We start from the raw sequence: 24,500 nt of genomic DNA, 5'->3' as shown, positions 1-24,500 counted from the left end.
ATGTCCAACTGCAGCTTAGGCCTGCTCCCCGCTGGTAAGAGGACATCTCCCATGGGCTCCCAGGCTGCCAGAAGGATGTCTGACTGCCGGCTTAGGTCCATCCCCTGAGGGGTCCCAGACTGTGAGAGGGCACAGGCCGGGCTGAGGAACCCCCCAGCCCCCACCGAGTGCACAAAGTTTTGTGCACCAGACCTCTAGTAGTATATAACATCATATATTTTAGAGAACCAAGATGGTGGCATAGGTAAATACCAGTACTTGCTGCCTCTCACAACCACATCAAAATTACAATTAAAATACAAAACAACCATCATTTAGAACTGCCTGAAATCTGGTGGAATGAAAGTCCTACAGCTATAGAAGTAAAGAAGAAAGTACATCAAGACTGGTAGAAGGGGTGGAGGTGCAGAATGGGCTAGTTGACACTGACATGCAGGGTGTGTGTATGTGTGTGTGTGTGTTTAATTGGGAGGGATATCTTCACTGAAGAGGCCTCCTGTGAGGCCTGTGAGAATCAAGGGGTCTCAGCACCACACCAGTTCCCCAGCCCAGGGTTCAAGAGCTGGGAAGAGAAGTCCCCATAACTTAGGGCTATAAAAACCAGCAGGGATTGTGTCTGAGTGACACAGAGGCTGCTGGAGCCTCAGGCAGATCCTCTTAGAGGGCTGGGACATGACCTTACATGGTCTGCTTCCTCTGAGCAATAGCTGGGGGAGAGCCAGGGACATAGGGGGAGGAATTGGATTGTCCGGCATTGGGGCAGGAACTTGGAGGCTGCTTTCTCCCTGACCGCGGTGCTCACAGGGGTCATTGTTCCTGTGCTGGAGCTCGCCTGTCCCAAAACAGACTGGCAGCCATATCTGAGTTTTTATCAGCATGGCCCACACTGTTTGTTCCACATTGATGATTTCCTTAGACCCTGCTCCATCCAATCTGCAGTCTAACCCAAGCTGTTTGCAGCAACTTTTCCAGATGAATGGGCTGTCCTGGTTCAGGCTTCAGACTTTGCTAAAATATCTCAAACAAGCAGCCCTGGTGTCAGCATGTCCCAAACCTATCAATGAAAGGCTCAAGACCTGGCACTAGCACCAGCCTGCCTTGCTTCACAGCTCGACACTTCTAAGCCCAATACAAGTAGCAGCCACCTCTAGATCTCTCTGTAGCTCCTGCCAGGTGACCCCAGGCAGTGGCTGATTTTACACCTCCCTGGAGGCCCTAGAGCCAGTGCACCAGGTGGATAGCTTCAGACCACACCAGATTACAACTCTACACATTCACAAGTGACATGCTCAAGGGGGAAGACTCAGTGAGTACCAAAGCCCAAATGAAGCAAGTCCTGCTCCATAAGGGTGTCTCCTGCACAGCAGCTTTTCCACTGTAATCACAGCTGACCCTCACAGCCAATTGGCCTGGGGGTCAATTCCTCCCAATGATACCAATAGCAATCAAGGCTTAACCACAGTAAGACAGTGCACACAGCCCAAACAGGGGCACACCTAGAGTGCCCAGCTCAGGTGACGAGTGGCGGGGGGGAGAGGAGGGGAGGGGCTGACCCATGGGTCCTACAGGACACATACTTCACAAAGCCCCTCTACCAATTCCAAGAGACATAGCAGTTCTACATAATACAAGAAACAAACACAAGGGAAGCAGCCAAAATGTGGATACAAAGAAACATGTCACAAATGAAAGAACAGAAGAAATCTCCAGTAAAGGAACTCAATGAAATGGAAGCAAGCAAATTATTAGATACAGAGTTCAAAATAATGGTTATAAGGATGCTCAAGGATTTTAATGAGCGCTTCAAGGGACTTTGTGAGAATTTCAAGGATTTTAGTGAGAATTTCAAAGACATTAGGGAGAATATCAAAGAAATGAGAAAGGACCAGTCAGGAACAAAGGATACACTAACAGAAATGAAGAATAATTTATAGGGAATCAACAGTAGAATAGAGTATGCAAAAAATCAAATCAGTGATTGGAATATGAAGAAGCAAAAAACACCCAACCAGAAGAGCAAAAAGAATTTAAAAAATGAAGATAGTATAGAGAGCCACTGGGACAAATTCAAGTTGTCAACGTTTGCATCATGGGAGTGCTAGAAGGAGGAGAGAGAGAGCAAGAGATTGCAAACCTATTTGAAGAAATAATGACAGAAAACTTCCCCTACCTGGTGAAAGAAATAGACGTACAAGTCCAGGAAGTTCAGAGAGTCCTAAACAAGAAGAGCCCAAAGAGGCCCACATCAAGACACATCATAATTAAAATGCCAAAGGTTAAAGACAAAGAAAATCTTAAAGGCAGCAAGAGAAAAGCAGTTAGTTACCTACGAGGGAGCACTAATAAGACTGACAGCTGATTTCTTAACCAAAGCTTTGCAGACCAGAAGGGAGTGGCAAGAAATATTCAAAATGATGACTAGCAAGGACCTACAACCAAGATTACTCTAGCCAGCAAAGCTGTCATTTAGAATTGAAGGTCAAATAAAGAGCTTCACAGGCAAGGAAAAGCTAAAGTTCATCACCACTAAACCAGTATTACATGAAATGTTGAATAAGAATAAGAATAAGAATAAGAATAAGAATAAGAATAAGAATAAGAATAAGAATAAGAAGGAGGAGGAGGAGGAGGAGGAGGAGGAGGAGGAGGAGGAGGAGGAAGGAAGGAAGGAAGGAAGAGGAGGAGGAGGAAGAGGAGAAGATGAAAAATATGAACCAAAAAATGGCAATAGATACTTATCTATCAACAGTTGATAGATATCAAAAAGTCAAAATAAATGAACAAAGAATCTAATGAACAAAATAAACTGATGAATAAAATAGAACCAGAGGCATGGAAACATGAAACAGACTGATGAATCTCAGAAGGAAGGAAAAGATCTTATATGCACGTATATATCACTTATGGACACAGACAATAATGTGGTGAAGGCCTATGGTGGGGTGGGCAAGGGCACAGGGGAGGGGAGAATGTGGGGAAGAAAGGGGGACATTGTAATACTCTCAACAATAATGACTTAAAAAAAAACATATATTTGACACATGTTCAATACCCTCACTCAGATGCCAATGCATTCATGAGGAGACGGTACTCTACTTGTGACTTGGTTAGGATCAGAAAGAGATATCAGAAATAGCAAGGCCTGAATAGTAAACTTGCCTAGTAATGTTGTCTTCTGGGACTCGAAAATGCTACGTTCTCCTGCTGTCAGAGGTACAGGTCCCACAGTCCTGGACTCCCCCAACCCTCTATCCCTTGTGGAAGCCGCCCAGGGAAAAGCCCACTCTTGCTGCCCTCTCTGCAGAAGGACAGGGGAAGAAGTCGCTGTGGGACTCACTGAACAGGTTATTCCAGGTCACGTTTGCCTTTTCCTCAGACTCCATCGGTTGGAAAACAAGCACCCTGTGCTGGTCAAGGTTTTTCAGCAATTCTTCGCAGTAAAAGGGGATCCCACAGCTTCCCTCCACTAGGTACCTGTAGTGAACACAAGGCAACCTACTTACCTGGAAGAGCCGCCTTTCTGGATGGAACAATATTTGAGTCTTCACAATCACTTGAAAATAATCTCTTCTCAGTCTCGATTGCTCTTCTTTCTTTTGTCTAATTACCTACAGCATTGACCATCTGTCCAAAACCAAAACTATAAAATAAGGGACATCCTCAGTCTTGCTTCCCTTCCTCACCTCATAAATGGCCATTTTCATTAATTTCTGGTTTATATTTTCAATGTTTCTTGCAGAAACAAGACATCCTCATTAGAAAGAACCTCGGCAGAGACCAGGTGGACTGCAAACAGCCAGCTAAAGGTGAGGTGTTGTTCGTGTGCTTCAGGGGACACCTGTCAAGCCCCAGGAGGAGGCTGAGAGGCTCAGGAGGCACTGACTAGACAGCCAGCTTTCCATGTGCACCGGCAACGCCAACACCAGGCCACACCGCTGCCTGCCAAGCAGGACCTCGATTAGGTGCAGGTTGTGGTCTTTCTGTTTACCATTTTGACTTTGGAGTCACTTGCTCATGATAATGTCCTAAAACTAGATTAGAGTAGAACTCACGTCCAGCAAGATGAAAAGGAAACAAATTGATGTCCCCATGCAGTCTGAGCAGGCACCACAGGGACTATAACAAGTAAAGGAGGACAGCATCCCTCCTACCAGCCTGAGGGATGGCCCCTTTGAAAGGCGGCCCAGCAAGAACGCTGAAATAGTCACTTTAAGCCGCATCTTAAGGAATCTGGTGAGGTCTGGACCTGCGTAGTGAATGCAGATGCCTTTCAGGACAGATCAGGTTACTCACAAGTCCAGTTCTTTGGGGATGCCCTTGACATTGAGGTCCAGGCAGACCTTGTTGCGGATGTCGCTGGGCTGCACGGCGCCGATGGTGATGTAGGTGGTGTTCCTGTTCTTTATTATGGCGCTGGCAGCTTCACAGGGCACGTCGAGGAACGGAGACAGGGACATGATGATGAAGATAGGGACGTTCTGGATAAGCTTCTCCAGAAAGGCCCAGGAGGTCGGGTCCACAAACTGGGCCTCATCGATGATGAAAATAATCCTTTCCTGTTTCACTGTCTGGACAAGGTACAGAAACAGGAAGACAAATGCTGTGGGACTTCGGGGTTTTATCCACGTGTGGGTCTGCATGAGGGCCCCTGGGTTGTGTGGGGCTGAATTAAATATTTTCTTCCCAACAAAGCTGAATTCAGATGCCACTAACATGGAATTTGTGGCAAATTGGAGAGAGCTGGCTGGAATGGACTCTTACTTGGGCAAATCTTTGTGCAAAGATAACACAAATTTGTAGGGGAGATGGGATTGTGGCCCAGTAAAAGCACCCATTCTATAAAATAAGCATCTTTTACTACACATCATTTTAATCTATTAGAAAATGAAGCCTCCCAGGGATATTGACTTGGCATTCATTCCACCCATGCATATCCAGCACACACCGGCCGGCCACACACACTGGCCACATGCACCAGCCACACGCACCAGCCGTGCACACCGGCCACACGCACTGGCCACACGCACAGGCCACACGCACAAGCCACACACACCGGCCACACACACCGGCCGGCCACACACACCGGCCACATGCACCAGCCACACGCACCAGCCGCACACACTAGACACACACACTGGCCGCACGCACCAGCCACACACTGGCCACATGCACCGGCTGTACACACCACCCACACGCACCGGCCACACATACCGGCTGCATGCACCAGCCACACGCACCAGCCACACACACCGGCTGCACACACCGGCCACATGCACCGGCTGTACACACCACCCACACACACCGGCCACACATACCGGCCACACACATCGGCCACTCACATCGGCCACACACATCAGCCACTCACATCGGCCACACACACCAGTCGCACACACCAGCCGCACACACTGGCCACACACATCAGCCACTCACATCGGCCACACACACCAGTCGCACACACCTGCCGCACACATATCAGCCACTCACATCGGCCACACACACCAGTCGCACACACCGGCCGCACACACTGGCCACACGCACTGGCCGCAAACACCAGCCACACGCACTGGCCACATGCACTGGCCACATGCACGGGGCTGGGTGCTGGAGCCAAACCAGTCAGGGCGCTGGTCTGCATTATTTATTTGCTCACCAGCATCGATTGGGTACCTGTGAGGGTCAGGCGCCATCTAGGTGCTGGGGCACAAGTCAGAGTCAGCCCTCCCCTCGTGGGCCCTCATTTCTGCCTGGGAGGGATGTAGGGACAAACCTGCCCCCCCGCCCCCACAATCCCAAGCTGCCCTCTCACTGCCCCAAGCTGCCCCCTCTCACTGCCCCAAGCTGCCCTCTCACTGCCCCAAGCTGCCCCTCTCACTGTCCCAGGCTGGGTTAGCTTCTTGTGGTTCCTTGTGAGAAGAGATGTGGTTATCCATTCTTTTCCTCTATGTTAATAAACAAAAGCAGCAGCCCTAGACAGTTTGGCTCAGTGGATAGAGCGTTGGCCTGCAGACTGAAAGGTCTCCGGTTTGATTCTGGTCAGGTTAAGGGCACACGCCCGAGTTTCGGGCTCGATCCTCAGTAGCGGGTATGTAGGAGGCAGCCAATCAATGATTCTTTCTCATCATTGATATTTCTATTTTTCTCTCCCTCTCCCTTCCTCTCTGAAATCAACATCTATAATAATAAAAGCATAATATGCTAATTAGACCAGAAGACCTTCCAGATGAAGCCGGGGACCTGAGGGAAGGCCAGGTCCCAGATGCCAGAGGGAAGTCGGTGCCGGCAGCCTGGGGCAGGAAGGCCTACTCTTGCACAAATTTCATGCATTGGGCCTCTAGTCTACACTAATAAAAGAGAAAAATGGTAATTGGCGTACGGCGCTACCGTTTTCATTGGCTAATCAGGGCTATATGCAAATTAACTGCCAACTAAGATTGGCAGTTAACTGCCAACAAGATGGCGGTTAATTTGCATATGTAGGCACAATGCAGGGAGGTGAAAGGGAAAGCAGGAAGAAGCCCCCTGCCACTGACAGTGATTGGAAACCCAGGGGGGAGCTAAGAGCTGGGGGGCAGGGCAAAGACGGCCCTGGGGCCGCCTTTGCCCTGCCCCCCAGCCATGATCGGAGAATCAGGCGCCTTTGCCGCCCTGGCCAGTGATAGCAGGAAGTAGGGGTGGAGCCAGCGATGGGAGCTGGGCACGGTCAAAGCTGGCAGTCCCAGGAGCTAGGGGTCCCTTGCCTGGGCCTAAAGCGGAGCCCATGATCGCGGGGCCGCTGCAGCTGCAGGTCCCCGCTGCCCAGGCCGGACGCCCAGGCCAGAGGTGTTAGGCCTGGGCAGGGGCGGAGCCTGCAACCGCTGGGAGCTGGGGGGGGCGGAGCCAGGGATTGGGGGGATATGATGGTCCCCTTGCCCAGGCCTGAAGCCTGGGTCAGAGGCGTCAGGCTTGGGCGGGGGGTGGAGCAAGCGATCAGAGGGAGATGGGGGTCCCCTGCCCAGGCATGATTCCTGGGCCAGAGGCCTCAGGCCTGGGCGGGGGTCAGAGCCAGTGATCGGGGGGAGATGGGGGTCCCCTGTCCAAGCCTGAAACCTCTGGTGGAGGCGTCAGGCCTGGGCAAGGGGCAGAACCAGTAATGGGGGGAAATGAGGGTCCCCTGCCCAGGCCTGACACCTCTGTCAGAGGCGTCAGGCCTGGGCAAGGGGCCGATCCTGCAATTGGAGAATGATGGGGGTCAACGTCTGAGGGCTCCCAGTATGTGAGAGGGAGCAGGCTGGGCTGAGGGACACTCCCCCCCCCCCCCACACACACACACCCAGTGCACGAATTTCGTGCACCGGGCCCCTAGTCTATATATAATCAGCAAAGACTACTTTAACACTTCAGATCTCTCACACGTAACGAGTTTACTCTGACAGCCCTTCACTGACCCAGAGAAATTTAATTAATGGTGGTGTCAGTGTTATCTGTGAACCGAGGAGGGTAGAGTAGGAAACAAAACAGCATGAATTTGAGAGTCCATCACTGGCCCCAGTTCTTCAATTTTAAAGCAAGGACAGTGTATTGGATTCTCTAATGTGAGTAGAAGCAGCATGGATGCTATGCCCACGCTCTTCACATACACTAACTGGCTGAGTCCTCAGAACGCTCAGGGGAGGTGGTACTGCTGAGTGTCCTTAGGCACAGGTTAAATTCAGACAGGTTAGGTGACCTGCCAAGGCCACAGAGCAGCGGTTCTCAACCTGTGGGTCGCGACCCCTTTGGCAGTCGAACGACCCTTTCACAGGGGTCGCCTAAGACCATCCTGCATATCAGATATTTACATTATGATTCATAACAGTAGCAACATTACAGTGATGAAGTAGCAACGAAAATAATTTTATGGTTGGGTCACAACACGAGGAACTGTATTTAAAGGGCCAGAAGGTTGAGAACCACTGCCACAGAGTGGCCGATACAAAGATTGTCATCACAGCCTACAGTGAAAGCACATCTTTAGTGGTAGTTTCCAAACTAAACTGCTCATTAGAACCAATTGAGAAGTTTTAAAACAAAGGCACAACCTGAACAGATCCCTAAGCCCAACCCAAGCCCTGCTGGATCTTTGGGGGTAGGACTCGTAGATCTGTCTTTTCTAAGAAGCTTCCTGGATACTGGTGATGTACCTGGTCCAAAGTCTGGCATCAGAAACTACCCAGACTGCCTAGCTTATTTGCCTGGATAGAGAAGGGGGGTGTTGAATTGTAAACCTGATTCAACGCCACATGTATTCTATGCTAGTGATCAGTTATTATGTGCCAGAAACAATGCTGGCCAATAGTGCTGTAGCCATGAGCAAGAGACTCCCGTCCCTAGAGGCTCACAAACACAGTGGGGAAAGTTCAACCAGAAATATGTCCAAAGTGCCACAGAAGCAGGTAGAAGAGGCGTTAGTCATGCCTAGTGATTTGGGAAGTTCTCACCAAAGAGGTGACACTGAAGGATGAGTAGCATTTCTCCAGGTTAAAATATATATATATATATTGGTTTTTATCTCATTAGCAATGGGAATTACTCAGAGAGTATGTAGTGTATATGGTTGGATTTGCATATACTCTGGCACTTATATGGAGGATGAATTGGGGTGAAAGAGGTGTGAGGTGCAGAGATTGGTTGGAAAGCTATGACAATGGTCCAGAAGGAGCCCGATACAGCAGGGGGTAGAGCATGGGGGATTCCAGAGACCACCCAACGGAGAAATAGGAGGACCTAGCAACTGAGTAGACGTGTGGATGTGGCAACTGGTTAGGAGGGGAGCAAAGAGGAAAGGAGTAAACGATGCATGAATGAATTTACCATGAGCTAATCAAGGATCGGGATCAAAATAAATTTACTACTAGCCACTGAAATGAGTGGGAGTTACTACATCCTTGTGTAATATACGTCCTTGGAAATGCGGTCTGGTACTTGGGAGAGTGGTGGGAACTAGAATATAGATTTGGTGACCATCAACATACAGAGAGCGCTAACACTGATTGAGTGTTTCATTTCAGCCTCACAACCCTGGGACTAGGTACAACTGTTTCCCCATTTTACACATGCATAGGCAGATTAAGTCACTTGCTTGAGGTTCCACCCTAGGTAGTCTGCTGCAGAGGCTACATACAAGCCACTCACATGTACTGCGTCTCTTACAGATGGGAAACCAAGAGGGTAGTTTTAAGGAGAGGCCACACTCCCAGGAATAATGTTAAGGGACTATGTTCAAGTTTAGCATAATCTGAACTCACAACCTGGGGCAGTGAGAGGGGGGCAGCCTGGGGCTACATTCTAAATGGACTCTGAGCTCAAAGTTTGGAAGGATGGAGGAGAAAGAAAAAATTTAGGATACAAGGTCTCCCACAATTCAAAGCTTCCTGCCCCTCAGGTCGCCCCGCTCTGTGATGCGATGCCCAGTTTTCCTCCCCCGTTACTCGACCCGCAGATGTTCTTACTTTCTCCAAGATCTTCATAAACAATGCTTCCAGCTGCTTTTGCTTTTTCAAGATGCTCATCTTGGACACCTCTCGTGAGGTAGGGAACTGTGTGAAGAATAATTCGAACATTAACTACGGGAAACAGCAAAGGGAGCCACTCGCTGTGTGACTTTGGGCAAATCACTTCACTGTTATGTGCCTTCAAATCCTCATGTGTTAGATCACCCATAATGTCCTCTCCAGCTTTAATGCCCTTTGTCACTGGATCTAGTAGATACAGGAATGAACAGGGCGCACGCGGTCCTGCACTGGCAGGCACCGTTGGAGCAGAGGCGTGGGCTAGGATTGCACAGCTTTGATAGAAAGGTGAAGAAAAACGAACCAACAGGTAGCATTTGGATTTTCTTGAGTGTGACATTTCTAGACACCGCCACTATGTCTCAGTAAGGGGAATGCTCATTCAGGGAAGATTGGGAGGCACTTCTTCACCACACAGATTCTCCAGGTGAGAACAGAAAAGGGTATCACAAGTCAAAGAGATGCCAGGTCACAAAGAATCGGTGAAGAATTGCTTCACCTGCCCCATCACTATTTCTTGAGGAAGTCTTACACTGGGTAGTTACCTGGACATGGAAAATGTCATTAAAGATACAGTGGAATTTCTCATCCAACAGTGTCTTGACTTTATTTTCAATGTTGGTCTGTCGTTCTTTGTAGTGTTTACAAGCATCCAGACCTAAGACATTGGCCATGAGTATCTGGATGGTATAAAAAGTTTGATGGAAGCTGATCTTAGTCAAGGCAATAGCAATAGTCCTGTTTATAAGAAAGTCAAGAATCAGAAGAGAGTTTTAAAATATATACATATTTTAAATATGTTTCTATTGATTTCAGAGAGAGGACGGGAGAGAGAGATAGAAACATCAATGAGGAAAGAGAATCATTGATCGGCTGCCTCCTACATGTCCCCCTCTCCCCACAATCAGGGCATGTGTCCTGATCAGGAATTGAACCGAACTGTGACCTCCTGGTTCAGGGGTCAGTGCTCAACCACTGAGCAACACCGGCCGAGCTTAAATATATTTTAGGAAATTAATAAAGGTTGAAGGCAAGCTCTGACTCTTCATAGTCAGTTGTCCTACCAGCAACTCCCTAAGCGATCTGCAGGCCTTTCTTAATTCTGCTTCAGATACTTGGCCTGATCCACTGGGTTCCTAAGCCCAGGTCGGTTCGCCTTCTTCCCAGGCCCACCACCTCCACCTTGGTGCATGCCCTCATCCTCTCACCAGTGCTACCCAGTGGCATGCCTCTTGCCCTGCCTGGCATCATGACACTGACTGCATTATATTCACAGAGGCTAATGTTTCTAGATAGATGCAAATCTTCTCTCCCACTTAGAATTTTTCTGTGGCTTCCATCCTCTAAGGCGGTGGTTCTCAACCTTCCTAATGCCACGACCCTTTAATACAGTTCCTCATGTTGTGGTGACCCCCAATTTCATTATTACAAATTGAACATAATTAAAGCATAGTGAATAATCACAAAAACAATATGTAATTATGTATGCATTTTCCGATGGTCTTAGGCGACCCCTGTGAAAGGGTCATTCGACCCCCAAAGGGGTCGCCACCCACAGGTTGAGAACCGCTGCTCTAAGGGGTAAGTCTGGACTCCTCTCTGTGACATACAAGACTCCCCAAGGCCTCATATGTGCTTTCTTGCCACTCTCTGTTCAGCAGCCTATCCTCCACCACTAACAGACAGCACAGGACCATGTACCCTCTCCAGGCCTTCGCTTCCGTATCTCCCCAGCTGGAGTGTGATCACGTCCCACAGCGCCTCCCAGTCCTCGCTTCCTGCTCATCTGTGCATCTCGGTTCAGGTGCAGCCTCCTGCACTCTTCCCTCATGTCCCAAGTTTGGGTCACACGTGCCTCTCCCTCAGCTCACACCGCACTCCCTAGGATGCCTCTGTCATTGTCCTTTCCACATCCCATTTCTATCGTCGTCTCTCTTCTGTGAGAGCTCCCACAGGGTGGGAATCAGATGTCCTTCATCTTCGGGGCATCGGCACTGGTTATGGGTTGACTCATGCCCCACCCAAATTCATATGCTGAGTCTTAACCCCCGTACCTCACAATGTGACCTTGTTTGGCAACAGGGTCATTGTAGATGTAATGAAATTAAGACAAGGTCCGGCTGGAGTAGGGTGGGCCCCTAATCCAATATGACTGTGTCTTTATAAGGGGAAATTTGGAGACAGGGAGAATATCATGCGACATTGAAGTCAGAGGTTGGGGTGATGTTTCCATAAGCCAAGGAACACCAATAATTGTACCAGAAGCCAGGGGAGAAGCACAGACAGGTTGTCCCTCATGGCTCTCAGAAGGAACCGACCCTGCTGACACCTTGCTCGCAGACTTCCAGCTTCCAGTAACGAGAGAGGATAGATTTCTGTTGATGAGCCACCCAGTTTGTGGTACTTTGTTACAGCAGCTCTCGCAAGTGGAGACAGAACTTAACAGTTCCTGAAGCATGTAGTAACTCAGTAGTAACTCAGTAATGGAATGAATGAATGAATGTCTTCTGATTGTTATGAATTATCTCCTTAACAATGTTAAAGATATTTTAAAACAGGCCTCTCTCAGGCCTGACATTAAAAAGAGTAGAAGTACAGCTAAAAATAATGTGAGGCCACTAAGCATTTTCCCCTTAAAGCCTTCAGGTCGGGTGGTGGAAGCCGTGAGACCTCGGCATGTGGTCACCATCACTGCTGCTGAACCCCATGCTGACACAGTGAGGGTACTGGATGGGTTGTCCCACAGAGAGCCCTCATGACATTCACACTATGAGAGGAGGCAAGCAGTGTGAGGTCAATACCCCAGCTTTGCCTTCCCAAGGAAAATGCGGAGGCCTGTCGTTGTCGCTCCCACTCCTGGACAGAGCTGAATGGTGTGGACCCGTGACTGTCAGCCGGCTGGATAAATGTACGCGCTCGTCCTGCACACCCACCCTAGCCTGGTCTCCACCTCTTCCAGCTGCTCTCCACCTGCCTGCACACTGGCCTTAACCAGGAAGCTCTAACAGACGATATCCAAGCTCCACCTGGCATGCAGTCAGGGTCTCCGGGGGTCAGCAGGCTTCTCATTGTCTTGGTTCAATATGATTATCATTATTTATTTATTTAGCACAAGGGTGCATGGCACCTGTAATGGACAGGTGGTGTGTAGTTTACATGATGCAAATTATATAAAGGAGAGGGGCTTTAAAAGAGGTGAAACTTTTAAGGACGTCAGGATTCTCTGGGTGGACAAGAAATAAACGGTCATCGCCAGACACTCACCTGTGGTTCTCACCTTGGGACAGGTACTCAATCTCCATGAGTATCTGGCTTTTTCCGTAGCCCGACAAGCCTTCGTACATGAGGATGCGGCTGCAGTTGGACATCAGAAATTCCTTCATATTGCACCTAAAGTATTTCAGCTCCTTCTCACGTCCTGTCATTTTTATTTTTTTAAAAAGAGAGCGAATCCAGTCAAGATAAAATAGTGGAGAGACATAAGAAGCACATAGTGACATGACACCTAAGGAGATTTCCAGGGCATCGTTCATGGACTCTCGTGAGGTTCTGCACACTTTGAAATGTTTTAACATCTTTTTCTAGAGCTTTCCAGTTGTGATTCCCAATAATGCACATTATATATGTGACTCTTACAATGCGCATTAAAACGTCCATTGAATTTTAGTGCAGGATAGTGAGGTGCGCTGGAATCGCACAGCCAGGAATGAAACCAGGGATCGCTGACTTCAGTTCTTGTTTTCCCTCCCTTTTCCTTTTTTTCCTATAACACAGTGGAAGTCATCTAAAGATTATTACACTAGGAAATACATTTATTATAGTTAGGGTTTCTATATTGAATGATTATGGATAGAATATTTTATTTCCAATAATTTATTTCCAATCTGCGAAGGAAACTTGCTCTCTGTGAATGAGAAATTATACTTGTCTCAGGGCTACTAGAAGCTTTATCAGTGATAAGAAAATTCAATGTACTTTAAAGAAGCATGTAGACTTACTCCTAACAACAACCCAAATTTTTAGTAAAAATAAATGTTAGGGTTTTTTATTCTTAATGTAACAAATGTTCACTGTAGAAAGTATGGAAAATGTAGAAAAGAAAAAGAAGAAAATCGAAGTCAGCTTGGGTTGCAGCCCTGTCACTATTACTTGGTGTTTTTACATATATGTAACGGGATGCCCAGATTAAAATCTGAAAGTCGGCCACAGCCTTTGAAACCTGGACAGGAAGGAACAGGCAGGACTGAAATGCCAAGGGAGCGAGCACATCCTGTCAAAAGAGCTGAAGGCTCATTTGGGGTCAAACCTTTTCTGGCCAGCTCCCTGTGGAAGGCCAGTCTTGTTTTCCATTGATTAACAGAAGGCACGTGTAATTATATGATATATCGTTTCATCAACATGATTTTTAAAAACGGCCTAAGAAATGGAGGGTATCAGGGTCTTTGGGCGGGGGGGGGGGGGGCGGGGGAGGAAGGTGTCAGGGTCTTTGCGGGGAGGAGGGTGTCAGAGTCTTTGGGGAGGAGGGTATCAGGGTCTTTGGGCGGGGGGGGGCAGGGGAGGAGGGTGTCAGGGTCTTTGCGGGGAGGAGGGTGTCAGAGTCTTTGGGGAGGAGGGTATCAGGGTCTTTGGGCGGGGGGGGGGGCAGGGGAGGAGGGTGTCAGGGTCTTTGCGGGGAGGAGGGTGTCAGAGTCTTTGGGGAGAAGGGTGTCAGGGTCTTTGCGGGGAGGAGGGTGTCAGGGTCTTTGGGGAGGAGGGTGTCAGAGTCTTTGGGGAGGAGGGTATCAGGGTCTTTGGGCAGGGGGGGCAGGGGAGGAGGGTGTCAGAGTCTTTGGGGAGGAGGGTATCAGGGTCTTTGGGCGGGGGGGGCAGGGGAGGAGGGTGTCAGGGTCTTTGCGGGGAGGAGGGTGTCAGAGTCTTTGGGGAGGGGGGTGTCAGGGTCTTTGGGGAGAAGGGTGTCAGGGTCTTTGCGGGGAGGAGGGTGTCAGGGTCTTTGGGGAGGAGGGTGTCAGAGTCTTTGGGGAGGAGGGTATCAGGGTCTTTGGGCGGGGGGGGGCAGGGGAGGAGGGTGTCAGAGTCTTTGGGGAGGAGGGTGTCAGGGTCTTTGGGGAGAAGGGTGTCAGGGTCTTTGCGGGGAGGAGGGTGTCAGGGTCATTGGGGGAGGAAGGTGTCAGGGTCATTGGGGGAGGAAGGTGTCAGGGTCTGGGGGAGGAGGGTGTCAGGGTCTTTGTGGGGAGGGAGAGACCAAGCACGTGGGGTGCCCCGAACACTGCTCTTTTTCTTAGTTGGCCTGGATAGTGATCATGGGTTCATTGGTGATAATTCATGATGCCGCAGACTTAGCATTGGCGCACTGTTCTGCATGTGTTGCTATAGATCACTAGGGGAGTTTAGAAAGCAAGGCCCACTACCTACCGAGCAGAGGGTAAGCCTCATTCCTGTTGCAGATGAGGTAGGCCATACCAAACATGCTGAGGAGAAGAACAGAGATGTTAGAGTCACAGCAGGGCGGGCTGAGAGCAGGCTGCTTGGCCCCAGGGAGCCTCCTTTCCAGTCTCTAACCGACTGCCCCTGGCTCACGGGCTGCAGATGCCAAGAGGAGGAGAAAGAGGTGTTCTTACCTGGCGATAGAGTCCAAGCGACTTACAGCCGCCTTCTCCTCAGCCCTGGGGACCTTGTTCAATAAATGCTGGCAGACTCTGTCCCCGCTCACCTTTGCTGAGCACATGCCACGTGCCTGGCAGTTTTGAGTACTTTACATATATAATTTCCTTTGCTCCTGACAAAACCTTACTAAGGAGATACTATGATTGTGTCCATTTACAAGTGAGGAAATGGAGGTGCAGAGAGTGTATCTTGCCCAAGGTCCCGTGTCTGGTGGGGACTAGGCAGGGCACTCATGCCTGATCACTGCATATTCTCTCTTGAAGGAGCCTTTTGTTAAACAGCTCATTCCTGGTCTGCATGTCGTACTACCTGGTTCCGCCTGGTATAGCAACGGCAATCTCCCATGGGAGGCCCTGTTCATATTTGTATGTGAATTTCTACACTCTTTTTTTAAAATATGATTTTTAAAAAATTATTGATTTCAGAGAGAGGAAGGGAGAGGGATAGAAACATCGATGATGAGAGAGAATCATTGATCGGCTGCCTCCTACATGCCTCCTACTTGGGATTGAGTCCCTGCAACCCCACCACCCAGGCATGTGCCCTGACCAGGAAACAAACCATAATCTCTTGGTTCATGGGCCAACACCCACCACTGAGCCACACTGGCCGGGCTCCACACTCTTATTTGCAGAGATGGTGGAGGAAAATCACGAAGTGGCAGGCTCTGGGGTCCGGCAGTCTGGGCTTCTGTGGCAGGCTGACCTCTGCAGTACCTGTGCCCTCTGCTAGGTAACGTGCAGTGCCCTCCCACTCTGGGCTCGGCCGTGTGAATGTTTCAGCCAACGAGATGCCAGCAAACACGACGCCGAGCCTTGAAAAAGGCTTGCGCCTTGGGCTCTCTCTCTTGCTCTTCTGATATGGCCGAGACAGTGCGAGAGGACGAGACACCTAGAGCCGAACTGTCCCATTTATGCCAATCAAACTGCCCACTTGTCCCACCTGCGGTCATCCTGGGTCTGCCAACAACCTGCCGAACCCCAGGCACGTGAGAAGCCGAGGCTAGCTGAGCCGAGTCCAGCCCAGGCCAGTTGAAGCCACTTCTCTGTGAGGTCAGTGAATGTTTGCTGTACCCACGAGCTTGCGTGGCTGCTAAAGAAGCGGCACTGTGAGCCTGGTCTCCATTGCTCACTAGATTTGTGACCACGAACAAGTCATTTAACATCTTTGAGCCTTAGTTTTAAAATCTGTAAAATGGAGAAAATAATAGTTTCTATCTGATATGGCTGATATTAAGAATACATTATAGCCTGGCCAGTGTGGCTTAGATAGCCGGCCCATGCACTGAAGAGCCATGTGTTTGACTCCCGGTCAAGGGCATGTACCTGGGTTGCAGGTTTGATCCCTGGCCCTACTCAGGACACGTGCAGGAGGCAACCAATCAATGTGTCTCTCTCACATTGATGTCTCTCTCTTTCTTTCTCTCTCTTCCTCCCTCCCTCCCTTCAACTCTATATAAAATCAGTGGGAAAAGATCCTCAGGTGAGGATTAAAAAAAAGAAAGAAAGAAACATTAAAGTCCTGGCCGGTGTTCTCAGTGGTTAGAGCGTCGGCCCTTGCACCACAGGTCTCCAGTTTGACTCCTGGTCAGGAGCCTCTCTCTCTTCTCCTCTCCTGTCTCTTCTCTCTTCTCTCTTCTCTCTTACCTTCTCTCTCTCTCTCTCTCTCTCTCTCTCTCTCTCTCTCTCTCTCTCTCCTTCTCTCTCTCTCTCTCTCTCTCTCTCTCTCTCTCTCTCTCTCCCTCTCCCCCTGTCCTCCAACTCTCTCTAAAAATCAATGGAAAAAATACCCTCAGATGAAGATTAACAACAACAAAAAGAATATATTGTATATTTTGAGATAAAGTGCCTAATATTTAATAAGGGCTCACAACAATTATTACTATTCATTCGCTTATTCAAGTAGCATTTTATTTATGGTCTAAACATGCCAAGTATAGCGCCAAGCCGTGGGAATACAAAGGTGAATAATAAAGACTCCTTGAATCTACTGCAGCCCCAATTCTGCTATCTGGCCCTTTAAAACTTAGATTCCAGCTGGTTAATAAAGGGTGTCCCAAAATTCACGCAAGAAGTAATTTTGATAGAAAACACAGGTTTATAATTAAAAAATGTAAATATTTTATTGATTCACAAAGTATACAGTATAGGGTTATGTATGGAATAGGAAACTGGATTATCATGTCTTCATAGCGAGCACCATTAACTGTTATTGCCTGAGCAGCCGCATTTACGAAGAAGAATGGTCTGATGATGCCTCCAGCTCAAAATCCACACCAAACAGTGACACGTTGTGGATGCATTTGTTTCTCAACAATCACTCGTGGATTTTCTGAACCCCAAATGCGACAATTTTGTCGATTAACCAAGCCATCAAGATGAAAATGAGCCTCATCGCTGAAGATGATTTTGTTCGAAAAATCAGTATCCACTTGTTGTTCCATAATCCATTCAACGAACTCTATTCGCTGTGCGTGGTCAGAAGCGTCAGTTCTTGAGTCAATTGAACTTTGTAAGCATGAAGATGCAAATCTTTCGTGAGAATACGCTGTAGAGAGCTTCTCGAAATGTCCAATTCTTGACCACGGTGCCAAATTGATGTCCCTGGACTCTCAGCAACACTCTCACGAACTGCTTTGGTGTTTTGTGTTGAACGATTTGTTGAAGGATGGCCAGAGTGTGTAAGATCACTAACTGATCCACGAGTGATTGTTGAGAAACAAATGCATCCACAACGTGTCACTGTTTGGTGCAGATTTTGGGCTGGAGGCATCATTGGAGCATTCTTCTTCGAAATTGCGGCTGCTCAGGCAATAACAGTTAATGGTGCTTGCTATTGCGACATGATAATCCAGTTTTCTATTCCATACATAACCCTATACTGTATACTTTATGAACCAATAAAAAATTTACAATATTTAATTATAAACCTGTATTTTGTATCAAAATTACTTCTTGCATCAATTTTGGAACACCCTTCAGAATAATATGTTTGCGCTTTCCATGCGAGTCATTCATTCACTCATCAGTGTCGAATGCCTGCTGTGCACCAAGCACTGGGGATATAAAAATGAACAAGCCATAATCATGATCCTCAGAGAGCTTTCAAGGCAGCGGGCGGGCAGTCTTGAGGAGCGTGAGGAGGGATCTCAGAGAAGCGTGGCCTGTAGAGTTAGTGGCATGAGGCGGGCAGAGCTGGACTGGCTGGGCTGTGACTGGGTGGTTCCAGAGCCAGCCCCACAGAGGAATGGACCCTGAGCTGGATTTCAAAGATTGACTATGGTTTTCCCAGTGGACGAGGGATGGGGTGGGTGATGGGGAGGACAATCTACTTAGAGCCCCAGAGGAGGGGACCCGGGAGGAGGTGAGGTTGGAAAGGCAGATGGTCACCTTGTATGTCATTGCAAGGAATTGAAACATCCTGAAAATGACAAAGCCATTGGAGGATTTTAAGCCTAAAAGTGACACCCTTGCACCTAGGCTGGGCTTTGGGAGAATATATTTCACTGGAGGCCTAGAGGATGAACAATATCTTATACTCTATTAGTCCTACCAATGCTGACGCAAAGTTGGTTGATAAATAAATACTTAATGTTTGGTCCACCTTGGTCCACAGACATATGAAAATGGGGGGTGGGGGGAATCCCTGTTCTGTTTGCACAACCTTTGAGGAATCACCCTCTGATTCTCAGAACGAGGGTAGAATGGGGTCTTCTACCATATCCACAGGATGGAGAAAGATGGATTTTGAAATCTGGGCCTTCGTCCGGGGAAGGAATAGATTTCAGTTTCATAAAGTGGATTTGAATCTGAAATGGGTGACTGTTTTGCTGTCGTAATTCTCCCCCTTCTTTTACTACAAAATACTGCAAAGTCAGTGCCCCGCACTCACACTTTCTCGTTGAGGCCCAGGCACTGATAGATTGGTCCAGAATCTGCAACACCTTTCATAACTTTCTTCGGAAGCTCTTTGAAAAAGTAGGCTGGTAGGTTGCTGCTATTGTAGGTGACGGAGTCACAAGTCACAATTCCTGGGTAGTACATCATCATTCTGGCAGCTATGTTGACTTTTTGGCCAATGACTGCAACAGGAAAGAGAAAGGCAAAGAGTGGGAGAAATGGCCATGGAACTGAACATAATCTGAGAAATCCTGTCCCCAGGTGGCACTTTAACCCGTTACTCCCTTTGCCTCTCATGAATGACATCAAACTCACCTTCAACTACCCATAGTCAGCCAGTGGCTATTACAAATATGCAGGCAGTGAACTCAATTAGTCACCAGAAAAGCTTCTGCCTCAGCTGGGAGGCCATGGCGACAATCTGGTCAGAGGCAGAGAGGCCTGTGTGTGGAGAGGGCTCTGTATGCGGGCTCACCCTAGGCCCACAGGTTCTTGGGTGAGGTACAGCTGGTCTTTGGCTACAAGACAGACAAGCACAAGCTTGGTCCTGGGACACTGACCTCCAAATGAGGCACAAATTCACGTCTGCGTGTTTCTGGGCATGAACTCTTCCATTTCATTTTCAGAATGAATTACCTTCATTCGGTGATCCCTTAAGAGTGTGTAATGGGGTTAGATGGGGTGTGTGTATAAGACTGATTTAGGGCAGTGATGGTGAACCTTTTGAGCTCGGCGTGTCAGCATTTTGAAAAACCCTAACTTAACTCTGGTGCCATGTCACATATAGAAATTTTTTGATATTTGCAACCATAGTAAAACAAAGACTTATATTTTTGATATTTATTTTATATATTTAAATGCCATTTAACAAAGAAAAATCAACCAAAAAAATGAGTTCGCGTGTCACCTCTGACACGCATGTCATAGGTTCGCCATCACTGATTTAGGGGCTACTTTAAGGGGTAAAGCACTGTAGTGCACAGACTCTGAAACTCAGCTCTACCTCCAACTAGTATGCTACCAAATGACTGTAACTCTGTCACGTCTTAGTTTCCTAATCTGTAAAATGGGAATAACGGTGCCTATCTCAAAGGGTAGTTTATGAAGATTAATGAGTTAACACATACACATCGCTTTGGATAGAGCCTGACTGCTCATAAGCCCTCGATTAATAGTACAACTAATTAGGTACTCAAGGTTGCACTATAACATAAACTTAAATACTTCTGATCAAGTTATTCCTTTTTAAAAACTGTTTATTATGGAGAAATTTGACCATACAATAAGACATAGCCTCATGAATCTTCATGTACACATCACCCAGTCCCAATAGCCAGTAACCCATGGCCAACCCTGCCCCAGCCTCACTCCCACCCACTCTCCACCCTGTAGTATATTGAAGAAAATCTCAAAAATTGCATCATTCCAGACATAACTATTTCAGTATTTTAGAGGTATTATTTCTGAACAATTGAAACCCTACTAGGATTGAAGAGGGGAATAATAGCAAGAGCAGTGAACACTTGAGATAACACCTACTTACTACTCTCTTTTGAGATGAGTATTATTCACCGGTAATGCCAATAGTCATAATTTTTAAGAAGCAGTCCTCACCTATTTCAGGCAGTAGGAAGAGTAACTGTTGAATGTCAATGGGAAATTATTTAGAAAGGCCCCTCCCTCCATGAGCTCACAGCCTCCCCCTGCTCTCTCTCAACTACCGATGCCTTATGCACAGCCCCAGAATGCACACTAGTCGGGCATCCAGCTGCCCGTGGGCAAAGCCACAAGGCGTGGCCCCATCTGGGAGACAGCAAACTGACTGGGGACAGGGCCCAGGTCTTGATTCTTTCTGTCCTTCCTCCCGCAAAGCCGGGCGGCGAGGCACGGTGTTGGCTGAAGGAAAGCGGAGCTACGCTAGCTCAGCACACCTGTGTACTCGTGCCTCACAGAGTGTCCCACGATGCCACAGAAGACAGTCCCGCTGGCCACGCCGATGGAAACGGTACTGGCGCCCGGCAAGAAGAAGTTTGTGGGGAAAGAGATAAAGACAGTGAGCAGAGAGAAAGTGGGAAGGGGGGACATGGTGAGGAATGGGGTGGGGAGGGTGGGAAAGGATTGTCAATATATCCCTCTTTCCCCTTTGGACTTAGTTGAGGGCAGTTGTACGTGGTCTGGAGGTAGGAAGAGTTTGGGACCCAGAGCCAGGTTCTCAGTAGTGGTTACTCGGATCACTTTTCTGTTACTTTTAAGTATTCGTCTGAGCTACTTTTCTGGAAAATAAGTTCTCATCCTCCCAAATGGACTAGTTGTAAACAACATAACTCTCCCTGTTATTGCTGGGAAGGACAAGTCATTATAACTCAGATACAGTGTGTGGCATCCAACCTGATTTTGCTAATACATCCACCTGCGTCTATAGATGACTAAGGGCTCAGGGGGTGGAAAAATTTAGGGCAGAGGGTGACGCGTTGGAGTTGACCAGAGAGGGCTACAGTCCGGGCACTGGGTGCTCAGGCTGGGGAAGCCTCAGGGCACCGTGCGGGGGCAGCCAGGGCTGGGGGTGGTAACCACACCTTAACAGCTTTATTAGAGGCCGGGTCATTCTACACATTTCTACCCCAAGGACTCATTTCCTCTCCCAATTATTAAAAACCAACTCAGCTCTCCAACTTGGTGCTGGGAGTTTGGCCTCTACCAAGAAGCAAGTCGGAAGTACAGAGAGAGATCCCGTCAGGTTCTCTTGCAAACCTGGCACAGGTTGGCTTTTGAGGGGTGTCCTTTCCCCACCTTGCCTTTCCCATCCCCCATCCCACTGTGGCAGGACTGGGCTTGCCCACTCTGCTGGTGCATTAGGTGAAGGAATGCAGGTGGATTGGCATCCAGTTAAAAACAGCCCTCACCTGCTTCCCTGACCCTTATCCTGTCCTCCACCCCCATATCCCACAGAAGGGTCAGGGTCAGGGACCAGAGGATGGGACCAAGGTCAACACTCACTGGATTTTGTGAACCTGAGAGCAGAAGTCGAATATCTCCACAGCACTTTCTAAGGCATGAGTGACCTCATCAGGTGCCTTTTCCCCGGGAAAACCAAAGACACAGAGGAAGGAGCAGCCCTGTGGGAGGGAGAGTCAGCAAGCACAGCGGGTGGGCAGAAGCTGTTCACGTTCCCTTTCTGATTTCTTCATAATTCCTCTCGGCCCTGTTTTCTTTTTAGAAAACATCATATAACTGCTAGTGCAGCATCTACAGTATGACTTGAGCCCAGGAAGGGCTGCTTTGGCTTCAGAATAATGGGCCTTGCTGAGCTCTTTGTGTGTCGGTCCTGTCTAGTCTCCCAGCAGGCAGGTCACATGCTGCAAGTCTAAGAAACAGCATGGAGCTGCGGGAAGGCACCAGCGCGAGTCTGGAAGTCTGTGCAGAAACCTGGACAAGTCGATTACACTCCTTGAACTACAGTCAGCATGAAAATGGATATGACATTGACCTGCAGAGGTTGCTTTGTCTACTAAAATGATTACTGTATTTAAAACATTTTATTGTAATATGTAATTAATACATATAATTAACACACACACTTTATGAACTACTTTATGGCATACATATACTTAATCTAGTATATATAGTACACTATATATTTCACACTTTCATATAGCATAGATACTTTATAGTATACGCATATAGAAAGTGTAAGCTTGCCCTAACCGGTTTGGCTCAGTGGATAGAGAGTTGGCCTGCAGACTGAAGGGTCCCAGGTTCGATTCCGGTCAAGGGCATGTACCTTGGTTGCGGGCACATCCCCAGTAGGAGGTGTACAGGAGGCAGCTGATCGATGTTTCTCTCTCATCAATGTCTCTAACTCTCTATCTCTCTCCCTTCCTCTCTGTAGAAAATCAATAAAATATATATTTTTTTTAAAAAGAAAGTGTAAGCTTAAGGGTATATATGTAAACAGATCAGTCTTGACAGGCACTGGGCTCTGATTCCAGGTCTGTGTAGGGACTAGAGGGCTCCGTTTGGGGACACCAGGGGTCTGCCTGGCTTGGAAATTTCGCCTAGTGGCTCTGCAAGGTGAGCAGTGGTTTCGCTCTGGCCATGAGACCCGCAGCTCACTGAAGCAAGTGGTGGTACAAGTGCACACACATTTTTCAAAATTTGCAACCATCCTTTGAGGCAAATACTCTCCCATTCCAATAATATCCCTCTCACTGTTCATGAGCAAACCAAGGCTCAGAGAAGGCCCGGAATTGTGGGAGCCACTTCTGCAAACACTGACGGCTGCTCTTGGGTCCTGTGCTCCTGTCTCAGGATCCAAATGGGCGAATGCAAAGGAAAGGGTGGAGTTCACCCTCCTTCCACAGAACTGCTTCTTCCTGCTGGTTGTGTGGCAATGTATGTGACTGACTCCTCTTGGCTGCCCAGTCTTAGCGTTCAGCCTTCTGCAAAAGGCTCAATGAATATTTATGGAATTATTGAATTAGTGTAGCTCAGTTATTAAATGCTCTGATCTTAAGATACAGAAAACACCTGAGAATGGAGCAGCCATTGTCACCAGCAATTCTGTGATAATTTGTTTATCACTTCTGGCTTTCTCTAAGCTTATTAGGGGTACTCCTCCCATCTACCCATCCCCACCCTTGTCCCATTTCCTGAAAGTGACAGGTGGCTGAAAGTGTAGATATGGCAGGTGTGCATTAAGGGAAACAAACTTCTGGAGTGTGAAAGTTACAAAACACCTGCCCCAGAACCGTTGGGAGATGCACTGTGGGCTGGGCTGGTCAAGCACAGACTGGGAAGGTGCATGGCCTGGGCTGGAATCCCAGCCCACCACTTACTAGCTGGATGACCATGAGCCAAACTTAAACTTTTCTTATCTCAGAATCCTCATCTCTGCCTCAACATCCTCATCTGTAAAATGGAAATAATAATAAGAGCACCTACCTCTCAGAGCGGTCATGAGGGTGAAATGAGTTCAGAGAGGCAAAATGTCGAGAACAATACCTGGACTGCAGTAATGCCACATTCACCATAGAAGCTGCTATACTCAATCTAAATGAAGACTAATGCTTCCAGGTTAAAAGTGTCTATTTCCTTCCCCTCACCAATGTGCCTGGGCAGGTGGTAACATTAAATTGTTGGCAGCTTCCACCCCTTAGTTCACACTTACCTTGTCAAACATGAAAACTTTATTGATTTGGCCTCGGAAGTCCCTCAGGACGGAATTGATGTGCACGGAGGCATTCTGGATGGAGGAGCCTATGACTTCGGCTTTGTCTTGGTCCTTAAATACCAGGTTCACAAACACGATGGTCACTGGGCGGAGCTCAGACAAATAACCCCGAAGCTGTTTGTCATCAATCTGCCAAGTAGAGACACTTCACTTTGCACCTGTCCTTGGCTGTGGACCCTT

General features: G+C 48.1%; 1 protein-coding gene across 1 annotated transcript in view; it reads right to left on the bottom strand.

Annotated features, from left to right (window-relative positions):
• The window catches only part of ADCY10 (adenylate cyclase 10), a gene marked incomplete at both ends in the record, with an annotated part of 57,006 nt that overhangs the window by 20,467 nt on the left and 12,039 nt on the right, over nucleotides 1-24,500 (bottom strand). Inside the window, 10 exons of the mRNA XM_081112081.1 lie at nucleotides 3,338-3,474; nucleotides 4,294-4,568; nucleotides 9,468-9,554; nucleotides 10,073-10,265; nucleotides 12,792-12,945; nucleotides 14,940-14,995; nucleotides 19,083-19,272; nucleotides 21,022-21,098; nucleotides 22,088-22,206; nucleotides 24,258-24,449. Of these exons, the coding sequence (XP_080968207.1) occupies nucleotides 3,338-3,474; nucleotides 4,294-4,568; nucleotides 9,468-9,554; nucleotides 10,073-10,265; nucleotides 12,792-12,945; nucleotides 14,940-14,995; nucleotides 19,083-19,272; nucleotides 21,022-21,098; nucleotides 22,088-22,206; nucleotides 24,258-24,449 (1,480 nt within the window). The remainder of the gene's footprint in view (nucleotides 1-3,337; nucleotides 3,475-4,293; nucleotides 4,569-9,467; nucleotides 9,555-10,072; nucleotides 10,266-12,791; nucleotides 12,946-14,939; nucleotides 14,996-19,082; nucleotides 19,273-21,021; nucleotides 21,099-22,087; nucleotides 22,207-24,257; nucleotides 24,450-24,500) is intronic.

The sequence above is a fragment of the Myotis nattereri genome (assembly GCF_964212035.1).
Source record: "Myotis nattereri genome assembly, chromosome: 18".
Lineage (NCBI taxonomy): Eukaryota > Metazoa > Chordata > Mammalia > Chiroptera > Vespertilionidae > Myotis > Myotis nattereri.
Note: the sequence above shows the minus strand (reverse complement) of the source record. Positions and strands in the feature narration are given on the sequence as shown.